The 17,235-nt window shown below is 43.2% G+C and overlaps 2 gene segments (V, D, J or C); both read right to left on the bottom strand.

Annotated features, from left to right (window-relative positions):
• Nucleotides 1-2,639: 2,639 nt before the first annotated feature.
• On the bottom strand, nucleotides 2,640-3,300 carry LOC134405984 (immunoglobulin heavy variable 4-59-like). The segment is given in 2 exon segments: nucleotides 2,640-3,016; nucleotides 3,249-3,300. Coding segments are annotated over 2 exon segments (423 nt in total).
• Nucleotides 3,301-4,200: 900 nt separating this feature from the next.
• Nucleotides 4,201-5,103, bottom strand: LOC134405983 (immunoglobulin heavy variable 4-59-like). The segment is given in 2 exon segments: nucleotides 4,201-4,550; nucleotides 5,073-5,103. Coding segments are annotated over 2 exon segments (381 nt in total).
• Between the last annotated feature and the right edge of the window lie 12,132 nt (nucleotides 5,104-17,235).

The following is a 17,235-nucleotide window of genomic DNA, read 5'->3' as shown; positions in this document are numbered from 1 at the left end:
GGGAACATGGATGGGGGATGCTGTTGCCTGCTTGTGGGACCCTGATTGACAGCTGGTTAGCCATTGTGCAAACCGAGCGAAGGACTAGATGGACCTTTGGTTTGATCCAGCAGGGTTCTTCTTACGGTCTTTCTATAAAGGGTCTCACAATGTTGAGTTAACTGAATTCCCGTTCTTGTGCGGTTTGCGTACAGAGGCTTCTTCCGGAGCAAGGCTGCCACCTGCAGGACCCTTGCCCTTAACAACATCATAACATGGTTCAGGGACAAAAGCTCTTCTAAATCTCACCACCCAAAATTTGACAGGAGACTTCCTCCTGTATGCCCTTCTTGAAAGAAATGATTCATAGCCATAGGCACTCTGGTGCTACAAGATAACATTGAGCTCTCCCTTCTGGTGAGTGCATAGCTCAGGCAATGGGATTCGTGTTCATGGCTGCCTAGCTGAAGTCTGTAGTTTTGTTGGGCCTCCATCATCTCTCAATTTCTTCCAGATTGTTAGACAGCTCCCTCTTCTGGACACCTACAGTCACTCAGATAAAACCAGATAAAACCAATTTACAATGTCCTACAAGTCATAAGGAGGAGATGTACAGGCTGTCTTTTGCCCTCTGGTGAAGCTCCCAGCCTTACCCCTAAAACTGGATGGGATCAAGCAGTGGTATGGAACAGCAGGGATGGGTGATGACACTGCCTGGTATTCCCTCAGCTAGGGTGACCAAATGGAAAAGAGGACAGGGCTCCTGTTTCTTTAACAGTTGCATTGAAAGAGAAATTTCAGCAGCTGTCATTTGTACGCATGCAGCACCTAGTGAAATTCCCTCTTCATCACAACAGTTAAAGCTGCAGGAACCCTGCCCTCTTTTGAATCTGGTCACTCTAGCTATTATTATTATTATTATTATTATTTATTTATTTATTTATTTATATAGCACCATCAATGTACATGGTGCTGTACAGAGTAAAACAGTAAATAGCAAGGCCCTGCCGCATAGGCTTACAATCTAATAAAATCATAGTAAAACAATAAGGAGGGGAAGAGAATGCCAACAGGCACAGGGTAGGGTAAGCAGGGTAGGGTAAGCTAAAGAGGGCAGGGCTCCTGCAGTTTTAATTGTTGTGATAGAGTGACCATATGAAAAGGAGGATAGGGCTCCTGTATCTTTAACAGTTGTATTGAAAAGGGAATTTCAGCAGGTGTCGTTTGTATGCATGCAGCACCTGGTGAAATTCCCTCTTCAACAGTTAAAGCAGCAGGAGCCCTGCCCTCTTTTGTATCTGGCCAAGAGGGCACGGCTCCTGCAGATGTAACTGTTGTGATGAAGAGGGGATTCCATCAGGTGCTGCATGCATACAAACGACACCTGCTGAAATTCCCTTTTCAATACAACTGTTAAAGATACAGGAGCCCTGTCCTCCTTTCCCTAGGGTCACCCTACCCTCAGCCCCATCCTATGAAAAGATGTGCCAAATGAGTTAGCTGCCACCACCCTAATTTTCGATAATGCTTTTGTTTTGTGTAGTGTAAATCGAGGTGGGGTTCAGAGGCATTGAGGATGAGGCATAAGGTGGCCATTGAAGCTGCCTGGCTCAGTGCCATAAATTTGGGGGTTGGGAGGGAGGCCTGCATCACCTGTATGTCCCTATGAGCTGAGTGTGTACCAAGGGAGAACATTCCCTATTTCCTTTTTTTTTAAAAAAAACAATTTTTTATTGTTTCATAAACATACATGACATAAAAGCGTTGCATAAAGACATTACGTCTAAGGAAAATGAACACACAAGGAAAGAAAAGGAAGTGAAAAAAGAAAAGAAGACAATAAAAACAAATTAAAAAGAAAAGAAAAAGGGAAACATAAAACAAGGTTAAGGTATGTTTTCGGCTCTCTACACATCAGAGATGTGAATTATATTCTCTCCTTGTTTAATACATTTAACGTAATAGTCAAATTCATTTCTTTGTTCTAAGTTAATATATCTCATACATTGAATCCACAGACAAATACATCATTTTTCTCTTCTCAAGGCTAAGCATGCCCAGTTCTTTCAGGGCTCACCTACACCATGCAGGATATTGCAGTATGAAAGTGGTATGAAAGCGGTATATAAAAGACAGGAGTCACACCAAGCAGGATATAGTGGTATGAAAGTGGTAAATGGCATGTGTCAATGGGCCCCAACTGTTGTCAGTGCATTTCGTTACTGCTGTAAAGCAATAATGTGGCTCCTGCCTTTTATATACTGCTTTCATACTACTTTCATAGTGGAATATCGTGCTTGGTGTAGATGAGTCCTTAGTCTCTCTTCATAGGGCTTTGTTACCAGACCCCTGATCATCCTCGTTGCCCTCCTCCGAACACGCTCCAGCTTGTCTGCGTCCTTCTTGAAGTGTGGAGCCCAGAACTGGATGCAATACACAAGATGAAGCCTAACCAGGGCCAAATAGAGAGGAACCAGTACCTCGCATGACTTGGAAGCTATAATTTTATTAATGCATTCTCCCCCTTCTATGCACAGGCATTAGGGGATTGGCCATTGTACCATGCAATGGCAGAGGTGGGGTCAAGGGAAGCAGCCTCGCCTTGCCCTCCATGTCTTAGGCCTATGCATGGAAGGAATGCATGAAGCCAGGGATCTGCATTACATCATCCTCACAGCACTGCTACAACCCACTTCCCCTTTTTGTACAGGTCCTCCTTTAATCTGTCTCTCTGTGCTTCTGGCACAGTAATACATGGCGGTGTCTGCAGCTGTCACAGAGCTCAGCTGGAGAAAGTACTTTGTTTCGGAAGGGTCCACCGAGATGGTGATTCGGCCATGGAAAGCTGCAGCATAGCGTGTGCTCCCAGTCCAGTACCCCATCCATTCCAACCCTTTCCCAGGAGTCTGTCGTACCCAATTCCAATAGTAGCTGCTTGTGACAGAGCCCCCCGTGACTGTACAGGTCAGTGTGAGGGTCTCTCCTGGCCTCAGTACTCCTGGTCCAGATTCCTTTAACTGGAGCTGGGAGGAAGGACCTGAATGGTGATATAGGAGAACACAAGAAAAAAACAGTGTTAGACAGGATACCCATCCAAAGACCTGAAATGCATTGTCCCAGACGTTACACCCTTGCTCAGTAAACCCACATGCAAGGCTGATTTTTGTTTAATATCATCCAGACCAATGCCTGACAGCCAGAACATTTCATTTCAAGAGCAATGGAAGAGGCACAGAAAGGTTTTTTTGTTTTGTTTTTGAGACACCCACCTGCGAGCAGGGTCAGGAGGAAGAGTGGAATGAATAAAGGTGCCATTTTGAATGTGAGAAAGGAAAAATATTAATTTTTAAAAAAATCCTTGAAGTCAGTGACCCAGCTTTTTCTCTGAGCTACAGTGGGGCTCAAAACTCCCTGTGGCTGCTATTTGAATTGGGGGCCAGTGAGAAAATTTGCATAATATCAGAAAACACTTTGGTAATCGGCCGTACGAAAATCTTATAAAGGAAGAAGGCATGGTTCAGAGCCAGGCTGAGTCACTGTCACTTTGTTGTCAGTGGCCGTGAGTTTTGCATGGACAAATGGAAGAACATCAGAAGAATCATAGAATCATAGAATAGCAGAGTTGGAAGGGGCCTACAAGGCCATCGAGTCTAACCCCCTGCTCAATGCAGGAATCCACCCTAAAGCATCCCTGACAGATGGTTGTCCAGCTGCCTCTTGAAGGCCTCTAGTGTGGGAGAGCCCACTACCTCCCTAGGTAACTGGTTCCATTGTCATACTGCTCTAACAGTTAGGAAGTTTTTCCTGACTGTTAGAGCCCTGCTGGATCAGACCAAGGGTCCATCTGGTCCAGCATTCTGTTCACACAGTGACCCACCAGCTGTCGATGGGAGACCCACAAACAGGACACAAGGGCAGAATTCTAATAATGTAATATCAGCACCATATATATGCAACAGTTGTCTGCTCAAAAAAGCATGTAACAATACATGTGTTTACAAATGCATATGATAGAAAAAAACATGTTTAAAAATGCAAATTTTGAGATCAAATTCTTTAAAAAATTATATTAAATGCACATTTCCATGTTGATATTTTGTTTCAAATGTGGAAATTAATGCAGAAGCGGGGCAGAAAATATTTATGGGTGAACACATGTAAAGCAATACCAAGCAGAAATGGAATAATCTGTCCATTCCTAATCCGAAGCAGAGGTTTTCGTCATGGTTTGCAGCATTGTGAGTCATCGGGGATACCTTCTCTTGCACAGTAATAGACTGCAGTGTCTCCAGTAGACACAGACGTCAACTGGAGGTGCACTTGATTTCTGGAGATGTCCCTAGAGATGTTGATTCGACCACTGTAAGTAGAATTGTACTGGGTGGTTCCTTTTTGTTTAGTATCCCGAATGAAACCTACCCATTCCGGAGCTTTCCCTGGAAGCTGCCGGAGAAAGTTCCAGTAGTGATCACTGATTGGGTTGCCGACGACACCACAGGTCAGTTGGAAGGACTCTCCAGGCCTCACTTGTCTTGGGCCAGACAAAGTCAGCTGCAGGCCAGAGAAGATACCTGCATAAAAGGCAAGAGATGAGAGTGAAAACCAAGATTCACTTTGGTTGGGTTCATTTATACTTCTTTTACCCAATCCACAAAGTGCATCCAGTGATCACCTGGCAAGATGGTCAGTAAGATGAGAAAAAACATCCTGGATTTATTCTTTCTCTCTTTTCCTTCTCTCTCAATCATTAATTCCTCTCCCTTTCTTTCTTTCCTGTGGGACTCAACCAGATCATGGACTAACCTTAGACATTGCTATTTGAAGAGGAGGGGATGTTGGGAGATTTGCATGAAGGGAGTACAATCTTGTATCACATTTAAGAAACAAAAGTGCATAAGTAGAGGCGGACTTGTTAAGTTTGCCAGATAAATATGTCAAGTGCAATGAATTTGGTTGCCTGGATCTGGTGATGTTTAGACTTCCCGGAATGTTCCCAGTGCACATCAGTGGAATCTATGACTCTTAGGGCTCCATCACACCAGCGATTTATTGCACACTCCCAATGCCTGGTATGCAGTTTTGCAGCCGGGTACCCACATGTCGTCGTCCACGTCCTGCACTCATCTCGGCTCTTACCCTCCATGTTTCATTTCTCTTTGGAGCACAGAAAGTCTGGATTATTTTTCCTCCCTGCGAAATAAATGCTCCCCTCCCTCCCGTGTATTTCTGTGGCTGCATTCTATCAACCACCCTGTTTTTTGTAGTGTGTGTGTGTGTGTCTAAGGGTGATCTTGCTAATAAAAGAGAAGGGTGGTGCAATTCTCCACTCAACTGAGAAAGGGGAGGGAGAGAGGTTCCATTTGACTCTATGTTCTTACTTCTGAGTAGGCATGGCCAGGGGTACATTTTCACCTTCAAAGAAATGTGGAAAATACACCCTCCTTGCCCACAGCTCCCTCATTTTTAAAGATAAAGAGATCAAGGCTGTTGCTGGACCAGGGTTTAGCCCGGTGCGAGGCCTGGGCTCATCCCTGTGCATCCAGATGATGCACAGGGGATCCCGGGCTCAGGCAGGGGTCAACCCTCCCTGGCCTTGGGGTAACCAGCACCGCTTGTGGCCCAGTATTTCCCACGGTCTCGGACTGAGCCTGAGACCGCGGGTGTGTAGACCGGTCTGTCGCTTTCCCCAGCTACCGCAATTACTTGCTGTGGCCATCAGGGCAGGGGTTGGAGATTGGGGGGAATCGGAGCCATGGGGATGGGGGGGGAACCGGAGAGCGCAGGAGGATGGGGGGAATTGGAGCTGTGGGGGATGGGAGAATCGGAGCCATGGGGGATGGGGGGGATCAGAGATCACGGGGGGGGGGAATCACGGCCAGGGGGTAAATCGGGGGCAGGAGGGGAGGGGAACCCTGTTTTTAATTAAAAAAACCCTAGCTTAGTCAGAGGTGTGCTTCTGTGCACCTGGTCCCTTTAAGATATTAAACAAAATATCCAACATGACAGGGGTTTCCTTCACCCCGTTGCGTCGAACATGTGGATAGGAGTGACAGCATGTGCTACTTCTAGTGCTGGCCAGCCCCTCCACCCGCCCGGATTTTAAGGTAGGTCTAGCAAGGCCCCAAGATTGGCACAGTGATAGCTCTTAAGTATTATTATTATTATTATTATTATTATTATTATTATTATTATTATTATTATTATTATTATTTTATTTATATAGCACCAACAATGTACTTGGTGCTGTACAAAATATACAAATAAAACAGCGATACCCTGCCTAGAGGCTTACAGTCTAAAATCACATTAAAACATATGAAGGGGGGAAGGGGTTACACAAAACAGAAATAAGAGAATAATCATAGTAATAAGAACAGTATTACTATGAAAGTAGAGCTTTCAGCATACCAAGATTTTTATATTTATTTATTTATTTCATTTCAGTACTGCCCAATAGCTGAAGCTCTCTGGGCGGTTTACAAAATTAAGACAATTCAATTATAAAACAATAGTATAAAACCATAATATAAAATACAATATAAAAAAGCTCAACCAGATAAAACAGCAGCAATGCAAAAATACAAATTTAAAATACAAATTTAAAACAAGTTAAAATTAATTTATAGACTGTTAAAATACTGAGAAAATAAAAAGGTCTTCACCTGGCGTCTAAAAGAATGTAATGTAGGTGCCAAGCGAACCTCTTTAGGGAGCTCATTCCACAGCCGGGGTGCCACAGCAGAGAAGGTTCAGAGATGTTTCCCAAAGATGGAATGATATCAGTCCATCCTTTGATTTTTTCTAGATTTTTTCTTAATTTCCCCCCAAATGCTTTTGCTGGAAGTTCACAAGTATGAAGGATCACTTTTCCTTTCCTTTGATCATGTGAAGCTGTGCATTTCCATGTTTATAAAACACAGATCTGCTGGTTCCCTTACTCAAGACTAAATCCCATTGATTTCAACTGCATTCACATCCAATTCATACTAGAATTCCATGCATACTTACCTTTGAGTAAACCCCATTGAACAGAGACAAACTTACTGAAAAGAAATCAATGGGATTTAGTCTTGAGTAAAGGAACCAGCAGATTTATATTTTATAAACTTGGAAATGCACACCTTCGCATGATCAAACGAAAGAAAAAGCGATCCTTCGTACTGGGGATGGCAAAATTGCTCTCCCCCCCACCCCTGATGGGCACGGAGTCACCCTGTGCAGCTCTGTGCCCATTTAAAGAGCCCTGTTGCTTGTGGGGAGGAGAGAGGACCTGGGAGCACTGGCCACACCACCCACAGTCCTCGGGGTTGTACCAGGACCATGGGGAAAACTGGGATAAAAGTAGTCCATTTTATCCTGGGGAAAACAAGTGATCGTCCCCAGTTGATCCAGGGATCCCCTGTGCATCATTTGGATGCACCGGGATGACCTTGAGCTGACCTCAGGATAAATGGATGGTAGACATGTCCTTAGTGTGTTGTGTGAACGTACCTAACCATTGTGGTAGTGAATGGCAAGCTCTCTGGGAACTCACCTCTTGCGCTTGACAAGTGTTGCCCGGCCATTGGCAGGGCAGAGAGGACTACCACAATTTCCCAAAGGCTGGGGGAATTGCTCATTTCCCCCCATGCCCAGCAGGATCAGCAGCCCCATGGTTCTCATAGGAACCATGGGGTGAAAATCCTCCAGGCACATTCACTGGAGCCTGAGAGGGCCAAGTGTGGGATGTCTGATGATCTCGCAGGCCCTGGCGGATTTTTGACCCACCTCTACATTGTGGAGACATAACCACAGTTTAAACACGCTCACTAACCACTTGCCGCAAAGGGGCTCTTGGCCTAACCATGGTTTAGTGTGTTGTCTGAATAGGCCAAAAGATAATTAACACCTTGAATCGGACACCTTGAATTGGGCTTGGAAACAGACAGGCAATGAAGTTCTTTCCAATTTGGAATAGGAACAGGACTCCGCTTGGATGAACGAGTTGAAATTCTAGTAGTCAAGTTATGTGCTTCGAAGTTGTCTTCAAGGGCAGCCCCACATATACAGTAATCCAGTTGTGAAGTTATCAGAGCATGGATGACAATGCAAAGCTAGTTCTGTCCAGAAGAGGGACCGTAAGCGCTGAGAATGAAGCAAAGTAACCTTTATATCTAACCTGTTATGGAAACTTCCATAGGTGAAGCAGCAAAGACAACAAAGGGGTTTTTTTTGGGGGGGGGGGGTGGCAATATAAAGACTCATAGTATATGAAAGCTCATGCTGCAATAAATATTTTCATCCTTAAAGTGTCTCACGACTGCTTGTTTTTATGGTTCTGGAAAGAGCAACATTGAAAACCTCCACTTAAATATTTATGAAATGTTGCCACCTTCTGGTATATTTAATTTTGTACCAGGGGGTGGCAGCATTTCATAAGTATTTGGGTGATATTGCATCCCTAAAGCATCCCTAAACCCTAAAGCATCCCTGACAGATGGTTGTCCAGATGCCTCTTGAAAGCCTCTAGTATGGGAGAGGCCACAACTTTCCATTGTCATACTGCTCTAACAGTCAGGAAGTTTTTCCTAATGTCCAGCTGGAATCTGGCTTCCTTTAACTTGAGCCCGTTATTCCGTGTCCTGCACTCTGGGGGGATCGAGAAGAGATCCTGGCCCTCCTCTGTGTGACAACCTTTTCAGTATTTGAGGCTTAAAAATCATATTCTCTTCAATGAGGCTTACTTCTGAGAAAGTCAGAGCATTGCTTTTGCTGGTTCCCCAACCCCCCACCTTTAGATTTTTTTATTTAAAGCCTTTCCATTCCTCTCCTATATCCTTTTTATTTTCTTTGCCTCAAGGAACAAGCTGAAAACACCATGTCTGCCCAAAAGCAAATCACATTGTCTTCAATTGCACATACTCAGCAAGGGAGAGAGGAGTGCATAATTGGAAATTGCCTTTGGAATGACTTTAAAACACCCACACCCACACACCTCCACTCATTAGCTGCATCGGACCTGTGGACCTGCTCATGAGAATAACGGATGTTTAAAAAAAGAAAAATAGAAAGCTTGTTGGTGTCCTACAGAAGGCATAAATGCGAATTTGGGAAAATGCATTTTTGAACTGTATCAGCGACAGAAGACACCTCTGTGTAGAATGGCCCCTGGTTCTCTGTCCCCCATTGCATCACACTGCTTATTTCTGTTATTATTTAGTTGTTCTCATTCTTACCTGAAGTTTGATATTATTCTTGCAAACATAATAAGAGCCCTGATGCTGGATCAGACTAGGTCCATCTAGTCCAGCACTCTGTTCACACCGTAGCCAACCAGCCATCGGCCAGGGACGAACAAGGCAGGACACGGTGCAACAGCACCCTCCCACCCATGTTCCCCAGCAACTAATGCGCACAGGCTTACTGCCTCAAATACTGGAATTAAACTACTTTTAATTCATATCAAAAGCAACTCTAGTTTTCTCCTTGAACAAGAGTGGGCAGAAAGCTTTTAGAATAAAAAACTGACATGAAGCATCCTAACTGTGCAGGTGGCTGAGCGGCCGTGTGGTTTTTGTCTAGATGCTCCATTGCTCTGTCTCTCTGTGCCCGCCTCGGTGTCTGCCACAGTAATATGTCGCAGTGTCTGCAGCTGCCAGAGATCTCAACTGGAGATAGAATTCATTTTGGGAAGTGTCCCTGGTGATACTGATTCGGCTGCCAAATGTGGAATTGTAATAGGGTTTTCCTTTATGTGTAGAGCTCTCGATGCCTCCCATCCATTGCAGCATTTTCCCTGGAGGCTGACGGGTCCAGCCCCAGGACCAATCACTGACTTCAATGCCCCAGACAGCGCAGGTCAATTTGAATGACCCTCCGGGGTTCACGATTCCTGGGCCAGACTGTGTCAGGTGCAGATTGGAGGAGACTCCTGCAGAAATGGGACAGAAATGAGAACCACACATTGGAGTCTCTTTGTGTTGGATTCATAAGCTTGGATCCTAGGTCATGTGAAGTTAAGGAGCTTCATGGAAGGAAACTTTTCCTTTGAATTTTACATTTTTTATTATTTTCTACAGAAAATGTCAAAACAAAACTTCACAAACTTCACAAACAATACAATACAACTTATAAAAGCACACATACAAAACGTATAAGGCCATATTCCATTTCAGGCATTCTTCATGGCAGCCATTTGGGCTATCTGTTCTTACTAGATAGTTCCTTAAATACCGTAACTTTATATCATTCTTACTTCACTTTAGCCACCACAGAATTGTGTATTAAGACCACAGATTACATGTGAAATCCACAAACAGATGAATCATTTCCCCCAACTCTTGCAAATATTCTATCAGAGGTTTCCAGTCTGATACAAATGACGTTGTTGATTTTTCTCATACTAGCACCATAAGTTTAGCCATCTCCGCCAACTCCAAAACCTTCAGCAGCCATTCCTCCGTTGATGATACTTGTCTGTTTTTCCAGTACTGCGCATAGAGGAGTCTTGCGACTGTTTACCATCCTCTCCTCACTCCTGCAGCCAATGAATCTGACTTGAGAAGTTTCTCTGAAGCATCGGAGGTCCCTCCTGAATAATATGGGATGAGGTAGTGGAGTCTTCTAGCACAAAGGTAGAATGGCTCGAAATTGGTTAGACCTCTGCCAGATTTGGGGCTCTCCCTCTGTCCCCCAGCAGCACACCCTGCCCCGTTCAACACTGTTCTGGAAGACCCCCTAATGAGCTAGAGAGGCCCTTTTGGAGGTGCTGGTAACTGCAGCTTGGAGGAAGAGGTAGGAATTTTTCTTCATTGTGTGTCCTTAAGTTAACTTACCTTACGATCCAAGCCATAATGTTTGACCCAGTACATATTATTATTATTATTATTATTATTATTATTATTATTATTATTATTTATATAGCACCATCAGTGTACATGGTGCTGTACAGAGTAAAACAGTAAATAGCAAGACCCTGCCGCATAGGCTTACAATCTAATAAAATCATAGTAAAACAATAAGGAGGGGAAGAGAATGCAAACAGGTATAGGGTAGGGTAAGCAGGCACAGGGTAGGGTAAAACTAACAGTAGAAAGTAACAGTAGAAGTCTGCACAACATCAAGTTTTAAAAGCTTTAGGAAAAAGAAAAGTTTTTAGTTGAGCTTTAAAAGCTGCGGTTGAACTTGTAGTTCTCAAATGTTCTGGAAGAGCGTTCCAGGCGTAAGGGGCAGCAGAAGAGAATGGACGAAGCCGAGCAAGGGAAGTAGAGGCCCTTGGGCAGGCGAGAAACATGGCATCAGAGGAGCGAAGAGCACGAGCGGGGCAATAGTGTGAGATGAGAGAGGAGAGATAGGAAGGAGCTAGACCGTGAAAAGCTTTGAAGGTTAACAGGAGAAGTTTATATTGGATTCTGAAGTGAATTGGAAGCCAATGAAGAGATTTCAGAAGCGGAGTAACATGGTCGGAGCGGCGAGCCAAGAAGATGATCTTTGCGGCAGAGTGGTGAACAGAAACCAACGGACTGATGTGAGAAGAAGGAAGGCCAGAGAGAAGAAGGTTGCAGTAGTCCAACCGTGAAATAACCAGTGCATGAACAAGCGTTTTGGCAGAAGAGACAGACAAAAATGATCGAATCCTGGCAATATTATACAGGAAAAATCAACAAGATTTAGCTACTGCCTCAATATGAGGAATAAAGGAGAGCGAGGAGTCAAATATAAAGCCAAGGCTACGAGCTTCCTTGACCGGAGTAAGCATAAAGTAAGTACATAAATGTGTTGATAGGGAGACATTTTTCTCCCTCTCTCATAATACTAGAGCCCAGAGTCATCCCATGAAGGAGATCCAGGGCAAATAAAAGGAAGTATTTCTTCACACAGCGCATAGTTAAATTGTGGAACTCACTACCACAGGATGTAATGACGGCCACCAATTTGGATTGCTTTAAAAGCAGATTGGATAATTTCCTGGAGGCGAATGGCTACTAGCCCTGATGGTTGTGTGCTATCTCCAGTATACATAGGCAGTAAGCCTATGTGCCCCAGTTGCTGGGCAACATGGGTGGGAGGGTGCTGTTTTACCATGTCCTGCTTGTTCATCCCTGGCTGATGGATGGTTGGCTGCTGTGTGAACAGAGTGCTGGACTAGATGGACCCTCGGTCTGATCCAGCATCAGGGCTCTTCTTATGTTCTTCTAAATGCTCACCTGGAGAGAGGCTTAGTAAGAGGAAGAAATGCAGTGTGGATTTCATCTCCTTTCCTTCCATTTCCAAAACGTCTCTGTCTTTCTTTCCTACAGAATGACTGCGACTCAACCAGGCATGGGAGAATCATTAGGTGGTGCTATTTAAGCAGAAGAAGTTGCCTGGGTTGATTTACATAATGCAATGTTGGGGATTTTACATAAGCATGAGAAGCAGCCATTTATCAGTAGCCTGTTCCCAGTTTTTGTATCTGCTATGAGTAGTTGTCATGCACACACAACTGGCGTCTTTTCCAGTGAACTGGTGACAAACAAAGCCAAACACCACATTTTCCAGCTCGATTCCAACCAGGAATAGAGCTTTTACAGTGTTGCCAATGGTTTGGTACCATAGGCATGCACAAGGGGTGTGCCAGGTGTGTCCAGGCACACCCTAATGTCTCAAGCAATAAATGCTGGATTGAGGGGGGGCATTGAATAGGCATCCAGGGGGGGAATTCAGACACAGCAGAAAATGTCCTCTGGCTGTCCTCCAGCTGCTCTGCTGCCACGCTGAACCGCTGCCTCTGAAAGAGCACGTCTCTCCTTCAGCCAGTGTCACCACAAAGCATTTCCTCATCCCCTCCCCACCCCCAGCAGAAATGGCCCTCCTGCAGTCAGGCAAGCTGGATGTGGGGTAGGGCATCAGGGTCTAGTGTTTAATAAATAAATGAATAAAAATAATGTCCTTCCTGATTGAGTATTCAATAAATGTTCACCTAAAAAAAAAAAATCCCTAGGTGCTGTGTATGCCTGTGTTTGGTACAGTTCTTTGATGGAAAACTTTTAATATTCTTTGTATTTGCCTGGAGCAGGGAACCAGTTTGGATAAGCAGGCATGAACTCTAACAAATAAACCCAGCATCCAGAACTCTGAAACATTTTCGTTTCCCAAATCATCAGCTTCTTAAAGTTTACATTTACTACTACTCGATAATTTTTCCTCCCAGTTTAATGCTGGATCCACTTCGGGTAGACATCCAATGCTAGTTGTACATAGAGTAAACCCGTTGAAAGGAATGGGTTTTAAAAATTATTTTTGACTAACTTAAGTCTCATTCATTTCAATAGGTCTACTCTATGTAAGGCTAATATTGACTACTGCCCCAAGGGAAATCCCGAGGAGCCCAGTTTTGGAGTGAAATCAGAAGATTGCTTTTCATTTGCTATATTTGTCACATAGTAAACTAAGGATACTAAAAATGAAGCTCCAGTAGATGAAATATTTGCTTTTAAAAAAGGAGAGAACATCATAAGGCAAAAATATACCAGTTGTACACAAAATCTAGTGGTCCACCTCTGCTTTCTTTAACTCAGGCCTTAGCTAGACCTAATGTTTATCCCGGGGTTGTCCCAGGGTCATCCCTGCCTGCTCCCGAGATATCCTGTGTATCATTTACATGAGCAGGGATGACCCCGGGACGATCCCGGGATAAACCTTAGGTCTAGCTAAGACCTCAGTTGCAGTTAAGGTGGAACTCCAGGAGGAAAATGTTTGGATGGGGGCTAGTTAGGGAATTGGCATAATGTCAGAAAATGCTGTGGTAGTAGAACCTTCATGTAAGTTATGAAGTAAAGAGTATTATCTGGAGTCAGAATCCATTCCTTCTCATTTAGGATTGAGGTCCAAGTGAGACATGGTGATATTCAAGTTGCTAGCCCTTGCGTGATAGTATTTTTTAAAATATAAATTCCAGAAATGCCCCCCCCCACGAGATCAGAGGTAGGGCATGGGGGGGAGGGGATAAGGTCAGTGAAAGCAGTTCACATCCACTGTATGTATATATTAAAGAAAAGGTACTTGCTATCCTTAATGCTTGAAGCAATGATGTTAAAAACAGAGAAACCTGACTTTTGAACTGTAATATCTGTTCATTATGAATAACAAGCCATTAATACCTACCCTGTAGGACTGACAAGGTATAAAGGCTGGAAATTTTCCATGCCATTTTCTGTTAACAACAAATCTTATATACAAGAATAATTGTGATTCACGAAACAATTTTTCAAAAAATGTAATTTAGGCCTTAGCTAGACCTAAAGTTTATCCTGGGATCATTCCGGGGTCGTCCCTGCTTGCTCCCGGGATCCCCTGTGCGTCATTTACATGAACAGGGATGACCCCGGGATGATCCCGGGATAAACCTTAGGTCTAGCTAAGGCCCTAGTTTCTGGGTGTTGTTCCTCTTTCCTCTTGATTCTTTCTGATCCAGATTTGATCAGGTACACCTCTGAGAAGACACCTTGAGAAACAAATGAGAAAAGAAGGTTAGCTTCATGCACTTGAAGTAGTCTTGTTGCATCTTTGGGACATAGTACTTCTTTATTATACAGTTTTACAAGAAGCATGAAGTAAATGGAAATGACATAGCAAGTACAAAGATGGAGAAAGTTGGTCTTGCCCAAGTCCTGTTCAGATGAATGGGACTGTAGGTGTATAGAATGAAATCTGAAATTCCCAGTGACATCACTGTGGGCATGGACAAGATTTACTCCCAAACAGTGAGGATATGTACTACAGTAGGAATGAATGAACTGAGGACTATCCCTCCAAAATACTTACAGAATAGGTGAGCTATTAAGAAAATCAAAACACACACAAACAGATCCATGATGTTTTCCAGTATACCAGTCCCTTATCTCAGACTGGCCAGGTGCAAGATCACAGAGCCAGCAGGTCTCTCAGATGTGGCTCCTTCTGCTTAAATAGGAGGCTCTTGGGTATGGATTTGCATGTGTTTGTCAGTCAGGAGCTTTAAGAGTGTGTCATGGGAAGGAAGTGGTGGTTGTGGGTGTCTCTGCTGCCACTTTTTGGATAAAGAGAAGGTGGGAGATTGTTCTCATTTTGGGATTGTTCTCCAAGGGCTGGTCCCAGAGTGCATATCTCCACCTCATGAGCTCTACTGTTTCATTACTCATTGCTTCTCACAAAGTCACGTGTGTGTGTGTGTGTGTGTGTGTGTGTGTGTGTGTGTGTGTGTGAGAGAGAGAGAGAGAGAGAGAGAGAGAGAGATTTTCCCTTGGGGGGTAATACCTAGTCATCAATAAAAAGTACCTTCAGCAGCCTCACTCAACTCCAATCTGCATGTTTTTGTGTGCAATGCTGAGAACTGGTTAATCTGGGAATAGAACCTGGTTTGTTGTATTGATCTAGACTCAAAATGTTCTTCTGAAGGCTTGTAATAATAATAATAATAATAATAATAATAATAATAATAATAATAATAATAATAATAAATTTATTTGTTACCCGCCTCTCCCTCTGGATTGAAGCGAGGTACAACACAAATGCAAACACCATAAAATACATATAACTGATTAAAACATTTAAAACTAATACATTATTAAAAGCAGCACATTATTAAAAAGGCATCTTAAAATTCAACTGGTAGGCCTGCTGGAATGAGGGCATTCTTTTCCCTATTCTATTTGTATGTCCAAATACTACCATTTTAAGCTCCCCCAGCCCCTGATTTTGTCTTCAGAACAGCCATTGAGGCAGATTATGTTGCAATAAATTGTCTTTTCCTTTGTTTTCTAGAGGATGTAAGGTGGAGAATGGATTTGAACCTGTAAATTGGGCTAAAATGGATAAAATGGAAAGGCTGAGGAAAATATAACCTGCTTTGTGTTCCTTCCAAGAAGAAGAAAAAGGCAGGATATAATGTAATAAATTAATAAATAACCAGAGGGCTAAACTGTTTCATAGTCTCCAACATTTATTTGTCCTTGTTGTCATTGGCTAAATATAAGTTTGGCCCATTTCACTTTAGATAACATTGATGAGTGGGTTATTTTAAGGTTGTCGTGTAGATTAGGTATGGTCTCGTAGAGCATCACATTAGACTAGGTAATGCAATCTACATGGAACTTGTAATGCAATTTACATGGAATTGACTTACATCTTCTTGAGAAATATTAATTGGTAGGATCTCTTTGTCCCACATGGACGTCCCTAAGTTCTGCTTTGAATTCCCACACTGACTAAAATGTGGCAGGGATTTATGAGTTACAGGGACTTCTGGGTTGTGACACCAACTCTTTTTTTTAATGTATATTCTCCTTGTTATCAATAATTTCAAGGTGATTTACAAAAACATTAAACAACATTGTCAAATGCCCTTTCTAGGAAAACGCAGAGGGCTGTACCACTGAATAAATTCAGATACTGAATTAAAACCTGGTGTAAAGGATTTGGGGATGGATGTTCTATTGGCTGTTTAATTTTTCTCTTTGACTGGATCCCAGTCAACGAGATTCCAAAGGGGATTCCAGAGGTTCGTTTTGTCTCCCAACGTCTATATTCAATGTTTATATGAAACCATTTAGAGCAGCTCTCTGGAGTTTTGGAGTCCATTGGAGCTGGATGCTTCCATATGCCCTAGTCTCTGAATTTGCTTATAACACTGACTATCACCATGCAGTCTTTATGGACAGCACCTCTGTGATGCACCTCCATTTTAACAGTTCCCAGAGGGAAGCCATGTTAATCCGTTGCGGCAAATAGTGCTGAAGCTCTCCTTCAATAGCTCAATACTGGTTAAAAACCAATTTAAAAAGATAAAACAATCAATAAAAACGACATCATAAAATCAATATATAACAGTCAACAATAAGATTCTAAAAAGGGAAGGCGTACAATAATATTTGAGTCTTTCATGCCTGCCTAAAGGCATTCAAAGAAATCAGCAGGGGACTTTTAGCTGGATGCTTGTTCCACATCTGAGGGGTGGCAAAGGAAAAGATCCCCTGGTGTGTGGCAGAATATTTCACATTACACAGTTGCAGCAGACTCTGAGGGCCTTAAGCAATGGGTGGGAACACAGGAAAGGAGGAGCTCAAAAGGAATATAGGTGTGCACCAAATAGCAATATTGTAAGACACATGGAAATGTCTTAAAGGTTATTTTACCCTTGTCAGCTGAGTCATTGAGACCGGGTTGTTATAATGCCTACTACACTAACAGAGCACAATGTCAATGTGCTCATAAACCACTTCCTCAACTCTTTTTGTCTGGATCTCTGCCTGACTTTGC

The sequence above is a fragment of the Elgaria multicarinata genome, chromosome 11 (assembly GCF_023053635.1).
Source record: "Elgaria multicarinata webbii isolate HBS135686 ecotype San Diego chromosome 11, rElgMul1.1.pri, whole genome shotgun sequence".
Lineage (NCBI taxonomy): Eukaryota > Metazoa > Chordata > Lepidosauria > Squamata > Anguidae > Elgaria > Elgaria multicarinata.
The sequence above is the reverse complement of the archived record's forward strand: the minus strand, read 5'-3'. Positions and strand labels throughout refer to the sequence as shown.